Here is a 21,242-nt window from a genome sequence, read left to right as displayed (position 1 = left end):
TTCCAGCTTGCTGAAGCTGTTAATTAACCAAAACTCAGTAATGCCCTTTGGGATTAGAATGCTCTGTGTTCCACTTGCTTGGGTGCCAAGTCTTGCAGTAAAATAAGCCATTTCTTATAAGCTGTGCTTAATAGCTCAATCAACATTTGCAGGAGAAATTAACAGCAGGTTCCCAATAATTTAGCTCTCTGAAGATGCTGATTTAGGCTTTGCCAGCCTATATGATTTCCCCACTGATAAACTGTTAACACTGTTTAATCAACAACACCAAGGGCAAATTGAAGTGAAACCAGTGACCAATTCACACACACACTCACTAAATTATTGCTTCTGAAGTGGGCTGTATTAGATAACTACAGTTGAACATAATCTATATACAGACTCAATTATCAATATCCATTTTTAATGGATAAAACATGATTCATATTGAACCCATGGTTCACCTGTGTTGTAACTCACTGATTTACCCTACCACGATCTTGTCACCTTCACAGAAGTGGGATTTTTAGTTACAAGAGAAGCTGATTGAAAAAGCTCTTCTTGAGCTTCTTCCTTCTCTGAGCTGCAAGTTAAAAGGAATATTAAACAACAACAAGGGTTGGGGTTTTTTTGTTTTTTTTTCTGGTAGAGAGCCACAGGCTCTCAAACCAATCCTCATGCTCAAAATCACAAGGCTACATATTATTCCAGCAGTCACTTGGAAAGGCTTTTCAGCTTGTTCAGAAGGGAAAAGAAAAGAAAGAGTGAAAAGAAAACAAAACAGCACAAGCCCAAAATCCCAAATCTTAAAAATGTTAAACTCAGAAAGGATTTTTCAAGCAAAAGCAGTAAGACTCTGCTTTTACAAACCTGAGTGTAGCACTCTAGTTGCCAAACAAAATGGTCTCTACCTTTCCTTTCACAGTAATATTGCTGTCAAGCTTTAATAACAGCATGAAAAAAGAAATACTGGCCAGAACCCTAAGAAGAACCAAGAAAACTTATCTCAAGATAAAAATTAAAAAAAAAAAAATCAAAAATTATACACTCAGGGAACAGGCTAAGATCAATTAAAATTACATAACATTTTCACTAACACAGTTTCACTTTTCAAAATGAAAGTCAGATTTATTCAACATTAAGTGCAACAACACATCAGAAATCAATAAAATCAATTTTCACTTATAAAGTAAAGCAAAGTAACATGAATAAACACAGGAAAATACTGTCTGAGACTCTCCAAGCAGGACATTTCTCATAAGACTCACAGAAAAGAAAGAAAAAAAAAAGATTTTTATATGCAAACAGACTAAATTCCCCCAAATTCAGGGTTTTTTTCCAGTTGTAAAGCAATATATAGCTAATGGGAGGTAAACTAGAAAAGGGGATGAAATGCATCATGCTGTACAACACCAAAGAAATACCCCAAATGCATTTGTGTACAGCATTAACAACATGCAATAGGTGAGGTTAAAAGCAAGTACAGTGTATATATTAGAGACAGAAACTAGTCAGTCTGAGGGCTTTCTTTCTTGTTTTAGTTCAGCTAATGAAAACAAACAGAAGCCAAGAGCAGAGGAAGAGCAGAATCTGCATGGAAAACATCTCTTCCCAGAACAGTAAACATCTTAAGATTCAAATTTTGCACACTTTTACTTGTCTTGGTCCTCTTCTTGCTATGTAATTAAAACATATCCAGATCCAATGGGCTTTATGCAAGTATCTACATTTTTATAAAGCAGCAATTAAACAAAACAATGCAAGTCATTCAAATTCTGCTAATCTTTTAAGTCAGGCATTAATATGCTGAACACTCACTACAACTCAACATTATTTAAATTAAAAATAAAAACAGGGCAAGACATCTCCCAAACAGCCTTGCTGAAGTCTAGGGTATTCTAATTACATTTGTTGCTTGGAGGAGAGCGATGTGAAAACAGACACTGTGCTACCCAATTCATTTCATTAAGAATTATTTAAACCATACTTTTAGACAACAGCTGGTCTCTTTGTTCATTCTATTCAGTTCACAGCCTGACAGATTTCTCTTGTCAGTCTTTTATTTTTTATAACAGCAATTTTTTAAGACAAACTCCCAAGATCTCCTATAGATTTTGTCAGCTATTGAAAAGCAAGCAAGCATAGCACACATGCAAGTTATTAGAATTAGAGAGCCAAATATAATTAACTACAAAGTTCCAAGCAGTAAGTACATCTACATTCCCCTGGGGAGACTCCATCTTACTGGGAGATGGGTTTGAAAGCTGATAAAGAACACAGGTTACCTAGCTCACTTCAGAAGTTCTCTGCCTTCACCTGAAGACTTACTAGAATCCATTACCACCCAACAAGCTAACAAGCTAGTACAAATATTTAAGATTGTCATTAATTTCTGTAAGAATGGAGTGATGGCTGACAACTGAAGACTGACTTTTGTACTGTTGGACATACTGACCTTAATTTTAAATTAATTCAAGTCTGAAAATAATTGTGCAGCATTAACTTAAGACACAAATAAACAATCAAAGGATAATTAAAGGATAATTTTACCACTCATACACAAATCACACCAGCCAATGCTCCACCTCATTCACCTGAAGTACAGTAGTGTTTTTACAATATCCAACTGTGACAAAGTCCTTAAAAGGCAACTATTTATCATTTATCTACTAGTAATTCCCAACTGAAAAAGGCCTGTAATGCTCTAAACTATAAACTACCAGTACCTGTTTATTTTTTAACAGGACAGGGTTCACAAATAACTGAGTTGAATTAAAATAAAAGGAATGTGAAGGACAAAGTTTTGATTCAGATGTCTTTAGCACATATTAAACCAAAACTGACATTAAGACATGCTACTAAATATTCTCTGAAACTGCTCTGAGGTGTGGCAATCACCCCAGTTAGTACTGTAACTACTAAATTTAATGCTGGGTGAAAAACAGAATAGAAATTAGAAATAAGAAGGTACCCTGTCTTTACATGTACCCTAGAGAGTACATGTAAAGAAAAGAGTGGGATTTTTATGTTGGATAAAAAGTTACTGATCTGAAAGTGTTGAGACTGAATGTACCTCCTATCTCCAGCAATCTAAATTGTGAGTGTTCCTTAGGAGATTAAATGCCACCAAACATTTTTCATCCTCTCCAATGAACAAGAGGCATTTCTTTTCACCCTGCTCAAATGTGTAATCCTTAACATCTAAGCAGAAATCGACCTTCCCACTTTAATTTCAGCAAAGCATTAAATACACAGAACACACACACAGAATTTGGAAAACTTGAGATTTAAAGTTGTAAAGAAAAACAAAAGATAACAGAAATCTACTTTATTTCTGAATGCCTGAAGTAGATTGGTAAGTACTGACATCTGCTTCAGCAATGCCAGATGCAAGAGCACCCAGGAATAATAGTTTAACATTTCATATTGTTACCACTTTTATGAATTGGTGCATTCTGTTTATGTAACAGAAGACTAAGTGGAGAGTCAGAAAAACACCATCTGTACTGGGCTGGAAGCAAAAACTACCTGTTGAATACCTGAATGACACATTTGAACTGCTAATGAAGCCTCAAAGAATGGTCACCTAAACATCTACACTTTCAGGCAGCCAAACTGCAGGCAATTTTTGGTTATTAGTTGTCCCAACATCTGTGCCATTAGCAGAAAATGTTGGCAGCACTTAGACTCAACCAGGCATAGTGGGCTTCACCATGAATCATGAAGATGCAGCATCCAGGTTAAAACGCCTACAAAGCAATTTGGAGCAGTGATTCAGTGATCTTGAGATTTTAACACACCCCTATAGCAAGAGCAACTGGAACAGATTAGAAAAATGTGTTCATCCAAGTTAACCTCTTGCACAAGGAGATAAGCAAATAGACAAGAGGTCCAAGAATTAGTAATTCCTGTATTTGGCTTTAAAAAAAAAAAATCACATTCTTCATTGCTCAAAAATATGCTTGTAATTGAATGGGGAAAAAAATATTTATGAAAATAAGGTAGCAATCCCTCTCCAGCAATGTATCATGGAAACAGAAGGAAACTATCCTGAAACTCTAAAAGCTGGTGACACAAGAATTACTAACCAGCTCATCTCCCTCCTGTGCAAGCCATGTTCCCATATTTTGGGAAGCAAAAGGCAAAATCTTGAAAGCTTTAATTTCTAATTAGTGTTATCTTTTTAGGCTTTTAATCAGGTGTAAATTACTGCCTAACTCCAGCTGGCATCCATAAATATCGTAAGAAAACTAAAATCAAGTATTCTTGGCTTCATCATCTTCTAGGCTTCCAAACAAGGAATCACATTCTTACTCTAACATTACTACTTGGATGACAATTGAGAATTTTTCCTCTTTCAGCAAACTGCCCTTCAGGAAGTAAAGGGTAATCCACTACCTAGGTACCAGCAGGGGAAGTTGACATATGCCTGGAACTGCCAATGAACAATTTCAAGTTCCATCACTGAGCTGTGGGGATGAGGGATGGAAGGGAACCAACCAAAATGAAAAACCAAAAAATGCAAATGCAATCAGCTGGTTTAATCTCCAAGCCCACTGTGAGATGGTAAAAAGCATTCCCCATGGTAACCAAAATGCCTTTCCCAAAACTTTTATGCTAATCAAGTGTACTTAGCTTTAGTAAGAATTGTGGAAAGGTTTGTATTTGTTTCGTTTTGGAAGAACTGGGATTTGTTTTTTCTTCTTTATATAGAACCTTACATTTGACACTTCATTTTACAAGTGACTTAAACAGCAACCTTAAACAGGGAGAAGTCTTCTAGGCAATTTCCACAAAGAAGCTGCTGCAGTCCTGACAAAGTACTCTAACAAAACATTTAAATAGCAAAGAACCTCATCTTCTGAAATACCAGATAATTAAAAATAGAACATGGATTTTAGCTAAAAAAAGCAAAAAACCACCCAAAACAAACAAACAAACAAAATACAACCCCACAAACCAATCTCTAATGACACTAGCTGACTGTCTCAAGTGACTGATACACCCTTTGAATCCTGGTGGTTGGAATGCTGGCTGCACTCACTGACTGCCAGCACGTTCAAGTCACACTGGCAGCAAATGGAACAGAGAACCTTCTGAGGCACATTGTCTCATTCTTAGATCTGGATGTGAGATTCAGTTTCCTGTTATTTCATAACAGATGTGTGCCAGGTACTTCAATGCTAGGACTGGATTTGATGACTGCCGATGAAGATCTGCCTCAGAGCCAGTGCTCTCAGCATCCCTCAACAACATGACTTGAACCATTTAAAGATGGAGGAGGAGCCATGGAGGCCACTTACATTGTGGACAAATTTAAATGGCAAGAAATGCAAGTGGCTAATAATAAAAAAGAAACTCAATTAACATAGAATTCGTTTGTCCTCCAACATATAATACTCACCACTTCTGATTGTATTGATTTAAGCTTTTTGTTCTCTAACACTTATTAAGAAGCAGCTATAAAGTTACAGGACAGCTGGTGATACACCGAGTGTTGAGAGTTGTCTGTGCTCCAAAGGTTTGCCATTCTGAAGCCAAAATCTACCACTATGATAATCTTATCTGATTTGTTCGCACAGTACAAAGAAGTATTTTCACCAGAAAATAGTTAAATTGTTTTTTTAAAAATATACTTAGCACTAACTCTCAACCAATAAAGAGCTCAGTATCTCCTCTATTTCACTTTTAGCTACACTTACTACAGAAAACTGAATTTGTCTGTTCTGGCTTCTCAACATTTGAGTTTGCACAATTTGGATATCAGAATTAAGAAGTGCTGCCCTTCTACTACTCAGTACCAGCTTTTTCTCCATGTGTAAATGTTTACTCTCCAGTACCAAAATGCCACTTCATCTTTTTTGGTAATGATAGAGACAGAGTTACTCAAACCTCACACCAAGATCTACTATTCAGCCCCAGATCTTATTTTAAACTCAATTATTGCTATGGCCTTCTCAAGTGCACCAAGGTTTTTCTGGTAGTAGTTTTCTCCATGTTGTTTGGGAGGCACAGGAAGTTCCCTACTTGCATAAAAGTAATTGTTCCCTTTGTAGATGTTCAAGTACTTCATCAGGGTTTAAGCTACAGCTCTGGAAGGCTCAGCATTGACGAGCTTCTTCAGCACAAGTCTTTTTTCATCACTGCTTTTTGCTGTCTGCCATGTACAGAGCGCACAATCTTTGTTCAAAGAGACCATTGCTACCTTGCAATTGCTTTATTTTGAAGCTACAGCTGGTCAATCTGATGATTCAGAGAATAATGGAACAATATTATGTTCTCATTATTTTCTATTCCACTAATTTTTTCTTCACCAAACTTTATCAAATAATTGATTTGTCCCATGATTTTCTGCATAGATGGCCTACAATCAGTCTCTGTTAGACAACAAAACTCTGGATTATTTCTGTTCTCTTAAGGAATTAACCAAGGTACCAGGACATGTAAAGTACTTGCAAATGCAAGGTCTCCACTCCATTTTATAACCCTTCTCTTTCAGCCATGTCACTAATCACAGTCAACCTGTTAAAATCACCACCACTTCTTGAGGAGAGAACAAACACATTGGGTATGTACAGTGAAACCTAAATAGAAAATGATAGAAAAGACACATATAATTTGATTTCAATTAGCTACAGGTTTTGAAGGCTCCTTACTAGAAAAAATGTAGGCAGTCTGTGAATAATTCTTTCACACAGTACATCACATACATAGTGGCAAGAAGTGAGCCCCCAGTCACAAGTCCCTGGCGGTGGCACCTGCTGCTGAGGCAATGAGAACACCCCTGTGGAAGATCTGAGACTGTTTAGTCACCACTGGGTAAATTGCTTCTGTTGACTACAGCAGGAGATATTTCCTTGGAATGTACCTCAGAAGAAATTCCTGCTCAGTATATTATTTTCAAACTGAATAAAAGGCACTGTTGCTTAAGCCATATATTTCTTGTCTCCAACTGTTACAAAAAAAAAAATATGGTTTTGAACACCTAGCTACTGCTACCCTAAGAAGGCTTCCTTGTTATCTCACAGTAACTTCACCTCTCCCTAAAAAAGCTTCACAAAAATTTCTTTTATCTGAAGCATGTTATCTCACCTTTATATCTAAAATTATGAGTTAGTATAACAGTATGCATTATAAAATTATACCATTTACTTCAGACATCTCTGAACAGCTAAATCTTCAAACTATACAAAAATAAAGTGTATGAAATCTTACAAAAGGAGGACATTAAGACAATAATAGCTAATTCAAAAAATATAATAACTTATACACAGCAGTAAGCATAAGCAATGTAGTCTACGACAGCTTCCAATTAACAGGACCTCTGAAACATGTCTGAAACAAGCATCAGCTGGAATTGGAACATTCCCAAGCACAATAATGTTTTCAATTTATTATCTTTACCACAGTACAAACTTTCACAACCCAAATGTCCATTGTCTGTCAATCTGTAAACAAAAGCTACTATTCCCCCTCCTCATTTTGAGAGGTGAATTTTTTCAGTCTTCAGTGAAGTTTCACAACCATCTTGCATAAGGAATCAAGAGCCTGTTCTCTTGGTAATTTACTATTTTCTTTTTTTTTTTCTTTTTTTCTTTTTTTTTTTGTTTGTTTCTCATACAGCCTGCAGTGAATTAAAATCACAGTGAAAGTCCTGGGAAAAAAATGATCTTTACAGCAGGACTTGAACCATTCTAATAATAAATGCATCTAACAAAGCTTCCCATAATAAAAGCATGACATTTCCATTTCCAGAAATCAAGTCAATTAGAAATGCTAAATTTTACTTAAAAACCCCAAAAGATCTAAAAGTGAAAAGATTCATCTTCTCAGTCAAATACAAGTCTTTCAGTTTCACTTGCAGAGACTGTTCCAGTCTGTAAAATAGTAGTGCAATTCATTTAGTTCTACTTCTTTTATTTTCCTTAAAGTCCAGTAGATAAATGTCCTATTTCTATGGAAAGATAGGAAGATGCTCCAGTAAACAAGAAACTTTGGCAAGCCCAGGAAGGCTTACTAGTCCATTAAAGCTTAGGAGTCCAGAGTGGCTTAAAAATGGTTTATGAATAAACTTTAAAAAGCTCAACAAATCAAAGTAAAAAAAAAAAAAAAAAAAGCTGAAAAAGACAACCTAAAAAAATAAAGAAATAAATAGGCAGAAATGAATGTAAACTGTCTGAACGTTTTAATGATTTCTCATTGACAGCTGGCACAACCGTTGACAGTACAGTCATTAAATATAGGTGACCTACAGAGTATTCCATTGGGGCATCCACTCTGGGATGCTCAAATGGAATTACATTCCTAAAGATTTAAAAAATAGAGTTCTCATAATATTACTATAGGTTCTCTTCTGCCCACCTCACTTACACTTCTTCTTAAAGAGGTTTTTTATTTTTGATGGCTTTTTATTTTTTTCACCATTCTGGTAGAGGTCCTGTGGGATGCTGCTTATCCTGGGGACAGAAGCAGCTTCATGGCTGGGTTTGCTATCACTGCCAGTCGAGGAGCACGAGGTGTGACGAGGCTTTGGGACGGGGATCCCAGTTGAAAGCTGGTTCATGCTGCAAGACTTCTCCAGGATTCCATTATAAACTTTGCTTGCAGGACTAAAGATCATGCTCTTAGTTTCTGCCATGCCTACACAGTCAGGAGAGCCCCTAGAAACATCTGCAGTCAGAGAAGAGGAGTCTCCCGTAGATGATTCCTCCAGTGAGAATTCTTCTGGTGATACTTTCTGAGGAGAAATTGTCTGGTACATCTCAAGACTTGCTGGAGGAGATTGTTTTCTTCCAATGGATGAATTTAAGGAGTCACATTCCGAACCTGTTTCCTGTACTTCCCTGAGTCAGAGCAGAGAGAAAAGAAAACATAATGAAACTACAATTGTCTTCATAGAGTTAAAAAGGAAATTAATTCAGAATCAATAACATTAGTCTAAAAGCACCACCCACAGTTTTCCTTAGTAGTTAATTAAACAAAAAAAAAATTAAGTTAAACATTTTAAGTTACAACTTGCATTACATCATTTTATTATCTAAACTTAAGGGAATTAGTTTGTGCAATCTTGCTTTTGTGAGCAGCAGCATCCGCCCAGAAATAGTCATTTGTATTTCCCTTCAAAGAACAAAGGCTATCTTTCTGGCACGTGAAGTCAGAAAAGTTATGAAATGAAAGAAGGAGATTTAAGCCTATCATATACAAAAAGTTTCTTCAGGACAAGTGTCCCTACCTTTCAACAAGCTCATTTGCTCCTTCCAAAAGGAATTTAACCTTTTCCTATGAGGCCATGTAACAAGAGTAGGTACACGCTCAACATGCTGTAAGAATTGTGTTACCATCCATCTCCTCTTCGCCCAGTAGCTGACATTGCTTTTGATCCTAGTTTCAGATGTAAGAGCCAGTAACATATTGTAATGGAGAATCAGGGTTAGTTCAGTGCACCCTGGATTGTAACATTACTTAACTGTACATGACATGCTAGCTATTTACATACACATACCAGACAAGAACTCTCTGCTCCACGTAGACTATATTAATTTATATTATCCTACAGATTACTTTAACTTTTGGCTTGGTTTAACCTCTAATTCTAAACTGTTAGTCTCAATAATCCTATCAAGAGTTGCAAGTGCTGTTTGCTAATCTCCGTACCATTGTTTATCAGCAGAGAAGTAAATGGCTTCCTCCTCCTCTTCAGTTCGATAGAGAGCTGGGCAGCTCGACACAGAGAGGATGTCAGGGTCAGGGGAGTGCAGAGCGTGCTGAGACTGTGGAGATGATGGCACAACACTGCGTCTTGATCTACACAAGCTACTGCTTCTTGCCAGAGTGCTGGGAGCTTTTACAATGGACCCTGAGGCAGAGAAAAAGCAAACCAAAACCCTCCAAGTGACATTGATGTTAACAGTATCTACTCTGAAGACTAAGTAGCAGGCATCTGCTTCGGTGACAGTGACTTTTAAACAACTTCAACATTGCTTGACAGTTTCAGAGGAACAAAGACTGACACACCTCATACATTCTACAGTTAGATGAAGCAGCTAATCAAGATGCAACTGCAGAGATTTTGTGCCTGCCAAATACTACCCTGACCAAGTACACCAAAGCTCTGGCTCACTGTGCTCTCTTGAGAACAAAAAGAAAGATTCTACTGAAACTCCCAACCCTTCATAAACTAAAAACAGCAGTGCTGAAATTAGTATGTTACACAATGTCCTGTATTTTGTGTGGTGATTTGGAGGTTAGAAAAAAATGTAAAAGTTTTGCAATGTAGGTACGACTAACCAAACAGCCAGCTGATATACACTACACTACTTGAAAAATAGGCTAGATAGAGAAGACCAATTTCATTTACACAACTTGACAGAAAATACATAATTCAACCTAACTTTAAGATCAAGAACTTTCTTTTAGATAACACTGTCTGTTGCCAGGCTAACTATGAATTTCTGGAAGTAAAAATACTAAGAATGGGTGGAGACGGCCAAGCAAGACTTCATCAGCAAAGTACCCAACAGGAAGTGATAAACTCAAATGTTCTTAATCCAATTCCTCCTTCAAAAGATTATTAGGCAGCAATACTCATACAGAAAAAAATCTACAGACCTCTTTCCAGGCTAGCTGTTACAAGTCTCAGAATGTTTCACACCCCTCCTCAAACTGTCCCATGGAATGCAACACTGCTTATGTAAGATACACCAGATCTTTACTGTGTTCAAAATTTTTTAGCAACCACAACACGCTAAAAATCCCTTCAGTTATTTCTGTAGACAAGGATGTCTAGCCTGACAAAATACATTTTATTTTCTGCAATGCCAGTTTATCATCATATAAGCTACAGTTTCCCTTCCTGGAATCTCAGAAAATGACAAGTTGTCCACTCACTTTTAGTACAGGAAATCTAAACAGTACTTACTAAAAGGTGCAGTTACTTACTAAACTACTGACCCTAAAAGCATGTTAGGAGCCCAAAAATTATCTTGTGTAATTACAAAAAAAAATCCTCAAAGAGCAAATGTGAACTGAGATAAGAGAGTAAGAATCTCTTTAGGAAATTTTGCTACAGGTCGAGGTAAATCAGATACCATCCTACTTACTGGCATAAAAAAAAAAAAACCAAAAAAACCAAAACAAACAAACAAACAAAAACCAAACAAACAAAAAAAAAACGAAGATTGCACCATCGGTGAATTTTTAGAGAAGTAACAAGCATTTTGATCCTTTGTAGGTGTATATACACAGGGATATGAAGAATTCAGCTATGACAATTGAACATGTAGAATTTTCCAGTGCAAATGAAGCTCACTAAATCAAGGAACCAGCTGAATCCCAATGAGTCAATGGAAAAACAGAAGTTTCACTATTACCTTCCAGCTGTAAGGACTTTTTTCCAGGGTCAGACACTATTTCTCAATCCATTTTTGTTCTTCAACTTCAGATTGATCAAACAGCTCTATTACTTGACACCATATAAGCCTATCAACACAATTGCTCTGGCAAAAAGAAGCCTGTTCAACTTCAAATTTTTTTTTTAAGCCTTCCAGACTTCAAATTTTCTCAATCTTATGAGTCCAAAGGATGCTGGGGCCAGGCAATATCCCAGTCCACTTTAGATCCAGTGATGGAAATAGCCCCTTTCTTAAGTGACCTCCTGCACAGGGCATTTTGCCTGAAGCCTCATGACCAAGATAAGCCATTATGCTTCTGTCCTTCCTCATGTGTATTTGTTATTTTTGTCTAAAGAATGGAAATAATTCAGTATTTACTGAACTAACCTACAATAATTTGACTCCTCAACACTAGTTTCAACAACAGATCATTTAGCATATTCTTCTCATACAGTAAAGTTTCAGCTAAGTATGCTCTTACAAACAGTAGAGTCCTTTTCTAATTGTAATTCCTTTGAATCAACTGCACTTTCTTCTCTGGCTTCACTTCTAAACAAGAGTTAAATGAGAAGAGTGACTAAAAAAACTCACAAGTCTGAAGTTTTTTACACATATCCAAGTGTTGTCATTTTAGACCATCTGGAAAATCACGACAATAAATGGAGCTCTTCATTTTGAAATCAGACCACAGCCTTCTCAATACAGAACTGGATGCTTAACTCTAGGAATCCATATTTCATTGGGTCTCCAATAAATTTGTTGCTAGGGTTTAAATCAAAGTATTTGTACTGAAGACAACTAGAGAAACAGTATTCCTTAAAAGTGATCAGAACTTGCAGTAAGTTGCAAGAGGATTAATGAACTTTTCACTGTGGTCTGCAGAAAAAAAGGTGGGTACATTAAGAAGAAAAACAAGTGCCCAAGGCATACTAAGTAAAGCCAGCAAAGTGGCGACCTTATGCTATTTTAAAATACAGTTTGAATTTCTTCTGAGAATCCCAGCCCTGGAAGAAAAATGTAGCCACATGACAGTTTTCCTTCCTACTCATTCCTCAGCTTCAAACAGCTTGTTTGAATAACTGCATGGGAGCTCATCTTTTCGATTTGCCTCTGGAGTCCAGTTAATCACAAGCTCCATGAAGCAGGCTCTTGTTCTGACACAATGACTCATGAGGCAAGGGTGGTCTGAATCCCCAGTGTATTTCTTCTGATCATAGTTTAACCAAAGCTGGACTTCTCTCCCTCCAGAACTCTGCCTCTCCGACGGACACTCAAACAACCAACCCACTGTATCCAAACACAAACATTCTGTCTGAAAGCCTCTCTTGAACAACAACAAGATTTTGTTCCAACCACTAAAGAATGTGCACAAGGCTATGTAGCATGCAGCCTCCCAAAGGATGTGATCTTTCTCATAGCTCAAGGAACCCTGGACTAACCTCATCCCTTCCATCTGAGCTAACAAACTCAGCATTATTCATTAAAAACTTTTGTTTAAGTAGCAATCCAAGGTTGACAACCACTTTCTTAGCTGAAAGTAAAAAAAAAACTTTAAAAAAACTTAAAGAAAACTTAGCTGAATTTGCCCCACTCCCCCACTGAAACAAAAGAGAGGCTTTTTCTTCATGTTATCTTCACTGCAAAACCCACTTTGCCATTTAAGTCCCACTGGAGATAGTATTTGAAATCCTACATAGAATTTTGGTCTTTTTGACTTTGATCTAATCCTGTTTGATTTCAGTACTCTTCTCCCACCTGACTTGAAAATCCCATGTCCCACAACTTTTCCCCTTTCTTTTTACTGCGCTCATCACTTACCATGAAACTGTGAAACTATTGGAGGAGTGTCTTCATCTAAGTCATCAACTCCCCCTGCAATTGGGTAGGGAGGAATGGAAACTCGAGGCATAACTACCCAGCTGTGATCAGAGTAGAGAGAGGAGGTCAAGCTTGGTAGCCCAGAATTGTGTGCGATTTGAAACCCACAAATCTTCTCAATCTGCTGCCATCGATAAAGACGCTCCCGCAAACACGTCGTCAACTCAGAGAGTGCTTTCCTGAAAAAAGGCACATATTAAAATTAAATACACCGTACTTATTGATAAAGCAAAGCAACACATTCATTCCAGCACACCAGAAGAACCATTACAGCTGTTGAAATATTCACATTTTAGTATTTTTTAAATTGCTTTTGTAAAGGGCAAACCACTAAGACACTCAATTCCGTAACTCTCCGGGAGTTCTGTTCCAGAAGCAAATAATCACAAAAGAATATGCATCCTGTCCCAGTAAACCTCTTACTTTGCTTCAAGAATTTTATGGTCCACTTCATCCAGGGAGGAGCTGTGTGCAACATGTAGTGTTCCAAATACAGTGCTTCTCTTCTTTTTTATCTTTTCTGCCTAAAAAGCAAAGTAAAGTGAAATGCATAAAACTAGTAATATACTTAACAGATGACAAAACATTAGCAATATTGACATGTAGCAAACAACAATTCAGAGAAAAAACACAAATGCTTGTCTGCTTTGTGTTTACTATTTCATATCTCTAGCAACAATCAGAAAAATTAAGTAGCTGAAGAATAATTTATTACCTCATCTTTAGCAATTGCTAATTGCATTTCTGCATGCTGTCTTTTGATATTGTAATATTGTACTTCAACTTCGTGCGTTAACTGAAGCCACTTCTGCAAAGCTTCAGGAACAGACCAATTACTTCTCAACTCAAACTCCTTCTCAGCCTTTTTTAAAGCCATACGAACCTAGCAATCAAGAAGAAATGAAAGTGTCACCAAAAACATCATTAGAACTAACAGGTGAATTATAAACACCTTTATAGCCCACAGCAAAATAGCAAAGCTTGACAGAGTTTTGGTGTGTGCTGGTTGTTGTCAGGTATGCAGATCTGGCAGCTCTGAAATCTAGCATATGACCTTCCATATTTTTTCCAATGCTATATAGTTCCTAATTCAAAGTTTAAATATTTTTGTAAGATGATAATTTTTTTAGTACAACAAATCCAAGTTTATTGCTGCTCAGATGAAACAAAGCTACTCTCTCTCTTCTAATAACAAGATAAAAAAAGCTTTTGTGTATTTTTTTTCAGTGAATCCCAAAATATTATGATAAGCTAATATACAAAGTTTACAGCTTCTAATATTTGCAGGATTATTTTACTAGATAATGGCATGACTGAGAGACAATCATTAAGAACTCTTAGAATTTTTCCATTCAAATCCAGCATTTGGGGAATGCTGTTTTAAACACTACTGAGGATCTAATAAAAATAGGACTAATTTAAAGTCAACACTACATTTATTAACAGCTGGCAGATACCTGTACTAACTCTTCCTCTGCATATTTGAGCCTGCTGAGCTCACATTCAGCTCCCTCTCTCAATTCCCTGAGGCGGTGAGCTTCACGTTTTGCATCATTGATCTCATCCATCATTTTGCGCTCCAGATTTTGCTTTTCAACAGCAACGTTTCTATTCTCTTCTTGTGCCTTCTCAAGCCTTCAGAATTGAACAAAAATATGAGAAAATATACAGCATATTTGTTAAAAGTTGTAGTCCTCAGGATAACAAAATGCATCCAGCAACAGGGCAATGGGCACAAACCAAAGCACATGAAGTTCCATCTGAACATCAGGAAACACTTTCACCATGAGAGTGACTGAACACTGGCACAGGTTGCCCAGAGAGGTGGTAGAGTCTCCATCCTTGGACATATTCAGAAGCCACCTGCACATGGTCTTAGGCAACCTGTTCTAGATGGACCTGCTTGAGCAGGAGGGGCTGGACAAGATGAACTCCAGAAGTCTCTTCCAACCTCAACCACTCTGTGATAATAAAGACTCTGCAAGCTTCATGAATCAGCAGCAATTACATCACACAATGTGATATCCATGCCAGGCAAAATACCCAAACTTTTAAGTGAACTATCATTAAAAGTGTAGTATCAAAATACAAATCTCTCTAGACAACTGTGTTACAGGTGCACCACAGACTATCAGCTTTCACAGTGCTATATATGCAATAGAAACTAAACAGCTCAGGTCTGTTTCAATTTTAAAAGCTTAAAAAGAGAAAAGGTGTTCTCATTCCCATGTATGTAACTATTTAAAATAAACTGTAATTATATGAAAACAACAATACATACATGTAAATCTGTAGGAAAAACTTAGCCTCTATTCTCTACCTTCATCCACAAGTTAGTATTGCCTGCTAAAATATCCAGGAGCAATCTCTACCCAAGAAATCAGCACCACTGAAATCACAATTTCCATGCAAAGGGAAGATGAACAAAATCCAAAGGCAGTTAATGCAAAAAACTTAAGACTGTAAAGGATCTGCATTTGTGTTTAACCTCAAAACAAAAGGACAACTTTTTTTTTCTTTTAGGTTTTATACCTTTCCTGCAAGTCAAGAAGACTTTGCTCTGCTGTTTGGAGACTTTCTAAGTCCTTCATCATTTTTGTGATATGTTCTCTTGAGGTTCTGTTCTGTGTATATGCAAACCAGCAGCCTCCAAAACCAATAACTATAGAAACTGTTAATATAAAATCCTTCATCCAGTTGTGAGGGGGACCTGTGCAGAGAACAACACCATCATTAACTAGTTCACTGATAGAGACAACAGATTAAGGCCTTCCCCCCGCTCTCCCCAGCCTTAAAAGGTGGCAGAACCTAATGCTAAACAGAATTCTAGGTCATTTACCTCAAACCACCTCCAACAACTACCTTTTCAAATGTATTCCACAGCATTTTCATACAACATAATTAGGTCTGCTCTAATACAATTTACTTCATCTATACTAAAACATTCATTAGACTGAGAAAAGCTTACTAAACCCCTTTACAGTACATACTCAGTACCTTTATTTAGAGTTAAAATAGAGTTCCACAATTGCACTGCATCAGGCCAGTAGGAGGTGTAATTAGATTTGAGCAAGTTCTTTCCAGTCTGCACCCTCTTAAATACCCTATGCTAAGTTAAAAATGCACTTGGGAAAAATCAAAATGGTAACAGTAGCACTTTTTAAAAGTTGGATTGTCACATTATCAAATTCAAGATTCACATAATACATCTTTGTTAGTACAAATTTTAAAGTCACTTGCACCTCTGTAAAGACAGTTTCGGTGAGCATTAAAGGTCTAACACAAAGTGACTCCAGCTCAGATCTGGCCTGAGTAGCTCAGGAGCCCCTGACATGCACAGCACCAGAGCAGAGCTGTAACTGTGTACAAGCAGGCATGCAGAGCACTGGTGATGAGCTATGGACATGGCTGCATATGGTAAAATGGGTCAGATGTGGAACTCCTGCATTAAATTTAACTGCACTTAAACTCACAAAACACAGGTGTTGGATTTGCATCACCATCTCATTTTTTCTTCTTGGGGAAAGTCATCCCCTCTCATTTCAGCATCCCAGCTGTACTGTCCAAGCTAACTGAGAAATGAATGTAACCTTAGCCATAAATGCAATTTAAACAGTCAAAAATATTTAGAGGACACTTCTTGTGACACAAAAGCCAACACCCTCTATCAAGTGGGGTTATACTAAAATTTCTACATGATCTTACACACAGAAGTGAACCTTTGTTCTGCTCACAGCACCTAAATAACTTTTTTTAATTCATTGCAGAGTTCCACAACGCATGCCAAGCAATCCATCAGCACATCCACAAAATAGATAAGCTGTCCTATCTACACTATCAAGTGTCATGGAAAATATGCTCTGTTGAATTCCTACAATCAAGAGATAAGAAAAATCTCCAAAAAGTTACTAACGAGTGAGAGGTCCAAACAAAACAACATCCAAGGCTTTAAGCTGAAGCTTCTGTCTGTGACTCCGATCAATTATTTTCAAGTGAGAGATCATGAAAGCATGTTCATTTACTGCTATCCTGTTAATGACAAGACAAAATGTTACCTATTCCATAAACTATATTCAAAATTACTCTATGCAAAAAAGACATCAGTAGCATTTCCCACAGTTACACAGATTACAGCTATGCAATTAAGAGTGAGAATACAGTGAGAAAACAGCAGTAATGCTAGAGAAATGCATATCAGCATGTGGCAAAAAAGAAAATAAAGTCATTTAACTATCCTTATCTTTCTGGAAAAAAATCATTAAATAAACCCATTCTGCACAGTTAAAGGTATATTCACAGACTTGTGACACCAACTCCTAAATACATGTAATGCTCAGGTGTGGTATTTATGCTCCAGGAAAGGTACTTTAGAGTTACATAGCAGTATATACCCGTACAATAAATCAGAAGATGTTCAAAAGGAAGTTTGACCTTTGATAAGGGCCACAGAAAGAAATAAAACTTTTAGGGAAGTTATATTTTGAAATATTCTGGCAGAAAAAAACCTGCAGCCGCCTCTTCAAAACTACAAGGACACTTCTCTTTTCTTGCATTTGACTTGCTAGACTTCAGGTTCACAGAGTTGTTCCTACCATTTAAACTAATGTAGCAACCTATGGGGAATTATTTGAAACTAATCCAGAAGATATATTTACCTGGGAAGTGTTGTTCCATTGACATTGCTGTCTCTAAAATTCTTTTCATATTGGGGCAATTCAACAAAATCTGAGAGCCACTGAAGAGTGTCCTCTTGAGTCCAGTTATGAACTGAAAGAATAATTCAATTACCTTAAGTTTTTACTAAAAAATCAACAGCTTAGAAGACAAGCAGTAGAAAAGCAGGTTACAATAACCAGAAGAGTTTAGGCAAATATAATTCCAGAAAAATTAGCATTACCAAGGTGTTTCTGGCATTTTGCCTTTTTCATTACATGCTCCCCTGTGAAAGCTTAGGCAAACTATAAATAAACAAGCATGTAACCAATAGAAATATTTCTTTACTAAAACCTTCACAGAACAATTGAGTCTTCTGCTTTAGTTTCAATCAGGACAGCATCTTGTGACTTTCAACTCCTTAAAGTGATTCCAGCCCCTTTGTCCTCGCTACCCTTGCAGAACTAGACACTCATCAGCTGGTGCTGTAACCATTTGAGGCAATGTACCAAGATCTTCCCCAGGAGATGCCTTAAGAACTTGTTTTGACAAGAATTGTCTTAGAGGCTTATGCCTTCTAACCACAAAATGGGAGCTGACAAGAGAAGGAGAGAGGAGACTGAAAGAAAGCACCAAAAGACAGAAGAAATGTAACAGGAAAACTATTATATCTCTCTCAAACATGCCCAAGAAAAGTGGAATAACATGCAAAAATACTTTATGAAAAAATACTAAAAATGTAGAGAATAATTAACAATTTTCCTTAATAACAGCGACACTCTACATAAACATTCATAGCTACAGATGTGCTAAGAAAATACTACCCACAGATACTACCAAAAAAATAAAATCACATTTCTGTCCCTTAAAGAGCAGCTGCTGCAGTTTGCAGCTTCACACTGACAAAACTGAAGGGAAATTGTTCACTCCATTTATAGTCTGCAAAATCTGTCTGCATAGGAAAGAAACAGGGATGGTCTCTTTCTGGACAGACATGTATTCAAATGAAAAACTGAGGGTTTTTTGAACATTTCTCTATCTAGCACTACCTTCATGTGACAGTGCTAGGCACAGATGATAGGACACATTCTCAGTGGTGACTTTTGCCAATAATCCTTTAGGAAGCACTGCTGAAAGCTTGACAGGTAAAGCTGCAGGCAATGGAAATTTTTATGAGTTCAAATTCATATTTCAGTTCACACTGTAAATGAAATAAGGACTTCTAGGTCTCTTGTCTACACTAGCACAGCTGCAAAATAAGCTTAAACATTTTAGGATTATTATCATTCCTGATAGGTGGAGACAGAACACATTTCACAGACTCACAGCTTCAAAAACAAACTCAGTACAAACCTCTTGTAATCTGTCCATGTGAATGGCTACACAATCTCCCCAGTCTGCTGCCCCATTTCCTTCTGTCCCTGTAAGCTACAGTCAGGTATTGATTTGACACAGACTTGGTTTTGTCATATTACAATATTACAATTTACCACATTACTCTAAGATTTTATGCAAAATGTCTGGGCTCTACTTATAAACAGGTAGTTTCCCCATTGCAAAAACTCTTAACACTGTTATGTGAATAATAAGCAATCCAATTACAAATGATTCAAAGTCATTTGGCTGGTCATTACAAGTATCAAAAGAGTGGTAAAATCCTCCAGAGAGGTATCACCTTAACTGCATTCTAGAAATATGTTCATGACTGATCCAAAGTAAAAGCATTGTTTTGTTGTGACATGAGAAAAAGCCACCTAAACCAGCCACTGCACACTACAGACTATCACTGACACTACAGAACACTCCATTTCAGAAGCCACACCATTCACTGAGTTTGTAAGTCATGGGCAAGGGTTAAAAATACCATTGAGACTTTTCACTTCTACTGATGAAAGAATTTTGTAGACACTCTGTCAAATTTTACATAAATTTATGGGTTTCTATAATCCAGTGGTAAGACTAAACATATTATCCTGAAAGAAATTAGCTACACATTTAAGTGGTTTACCATAGAGCAAATCACATCTGTTGCACTGCTTAGACTGGCGTGATGTTTTCTTCATGGACTATCCATGAAATTTTCCCAAACAGAGCAGTTACACTCTGGAAAAAGCACTTTATTATTCATTATTGTCACTGTATCAGATACCTCCATTAGTACAGAAACTGCAAAAAGAAGTAACCACAGTCTATCCTAAACTAGAACTGAAACTTGTACTCTCTGTACTCTTACACTGTTACTCATTTATTAAAAATAATATCAATTACTACTTTATTTGTGTTGTGTCCTTTAACTGACCACTCAACCATTTAGGCTATGAATATATATTGTTATCTCTTACTCTGGGATGTCTACATCTGAATCTCTTTTCATATACATATTTTGCAAGAAATTTAGATTTATTATGTAAACTAATTCTTCATTCACAGAAGTCCAGTGTCAGTGCCCCCAGATCCCCAAATTTTGCAGGTGGACTCAGTCTCTAAACTACACTGTTCTTACCTTCCTATGCTATCAATCAGTGAAAACATTCAGACTGCTTCTTTTTGTTGTTAACTTCCATACACCATGTGTTGGTCAGGAGTATTACCTGACTTGTCTCCACTAAGACTTCAGGACATACAGATATGTTTGTTCTGCAACAGCATGAAGTACTGAAAAGCAAACTGGCCCTTCTCCACAAGCAGCATTGAAACATGACACGAGGCAAGTGTGATATTCACCAGGACCAGGGTACCGAAGGGCAAGCAAGGCAGCTGAAACTCATCTTGATCAGCACTGCCAATTAGAAGGTGCCAACTCACACTAATTAGCTAAGGTTGTAATTTTTCCTTCGTTTATCACCAAAAAAGAAAGCAGTATACTTCAGACAGCAGAGTAGCAATCCACAATTACTGTAAGTTAAATGCATATAGCATTACAGACTAATTATAACATTCTTCTCTCTCACAACTCTTTTTACAAAGAGATACCTTCAGAGAGAGGATGTCAGCAACATGCTTTGGGCAGGCGGGTATAGAAGAGCAGTACTCAGTCTCTAGCCCTCCATCAGCTATTATATTCAACCACAAGTTTGAGTTTTGGGGTTTTTTTCTACTTCTTTTCAACTCTTCTACCAACATACCTGAAGGTGAAGACAGCAAAAGTAGCTTTAACTGGGCCTGTATGAAAGTTTCTCATTATTAACCCATAGTAATTAAAAGATCAGGCTATTTATCAGTTTCTTGCATTACATTTATCATCATGTTAAATTTATCATATCACACAAAAGGATTCAAAACTTAGTTTCTAGGACCTTCAGCAGTAACATCAGCAGTATGCAGCATTATGTAACTAACTCA

The 21,242-nt window shown here is 37.0% G+C and overlaps 1 protein-coding gene across 2 annotated transcripts in view; it reads right to left on the bottom strand.

Moving 5' to 3' along the window:
* Positions 1-1,080: 1,080 nt before the first annotated feature.
* STIM2 (stromal interaction molecule 2) overlaps positions 1,081-21,242 on the bottom strand; it is a 70,015-nt gene continuing 49,853 nt past the window's right edge. The window contains exons 4-13 of one of the 2 annotated variants that reach the window (XM_064711915.1): positions 17,903-18,014; positions 17,161-17,276; positions 15,780-15,957; positions 14,705-14,882; positions 13,963-14,130; positions 13,671-13,771; positions 13,188-13,426; positions 9,634-9,835; positions 9,212-9,360; positions 8,647-8,822 (exon numbers count right to left, since the gene is read on the bottom strand). In XM_064711915.1, coding sequence (XP_064567985.1) covers positions 8,785-8,822; positions 9,212-9,360; positions 9,634-9,835; positions 13,188-13,426; positions 13,671-13,771; positions 13,963-14,130; positions 14,705-14,882; positions 15,780-15,957; positions 17,161-17,276; positions 17,903-18,014 — 1,481 coding nt within the window. In that variant the 3' untranslated portion in view covers positions 8,647-8,784. Of the gene's footprint in view, positions 8,823-9,211; positions 9,361-9,633; positions 9,836-13,187; positions 13,427-13,670; positions 13,772-13,962; positions 14,131-14,704; positions 14,883-15,779; positions 15,958-17,160; positions 17,277-17,902; positions 18,015-21,242 lie in introns of both variants that reach the window. The other variant, XM_064711914.1, reaches the window with a different exon arrangement.

This window comes from Zonotrichia leucophrys, chromosome 4 (genome assembly GCF_028769735.1).
Source record: "Zonotrichia leucophrys gambelii isolate GWCS_2022_RI chromosome 4, RI_Zleu_2.0, whole genome shotgun sequence".
Lineage (NCBI taxonomy): Eukaryota > Metazoa > Chordata > Aves > Passeriformes > Passerellidae > Zonotrichia > Zonotrichia leucophrys.
The sequence above is the reverse complement of the archived record's forward strand: the minus strand, read 5'-3'. Positions and strand labels throughout refer to the sequence as shown.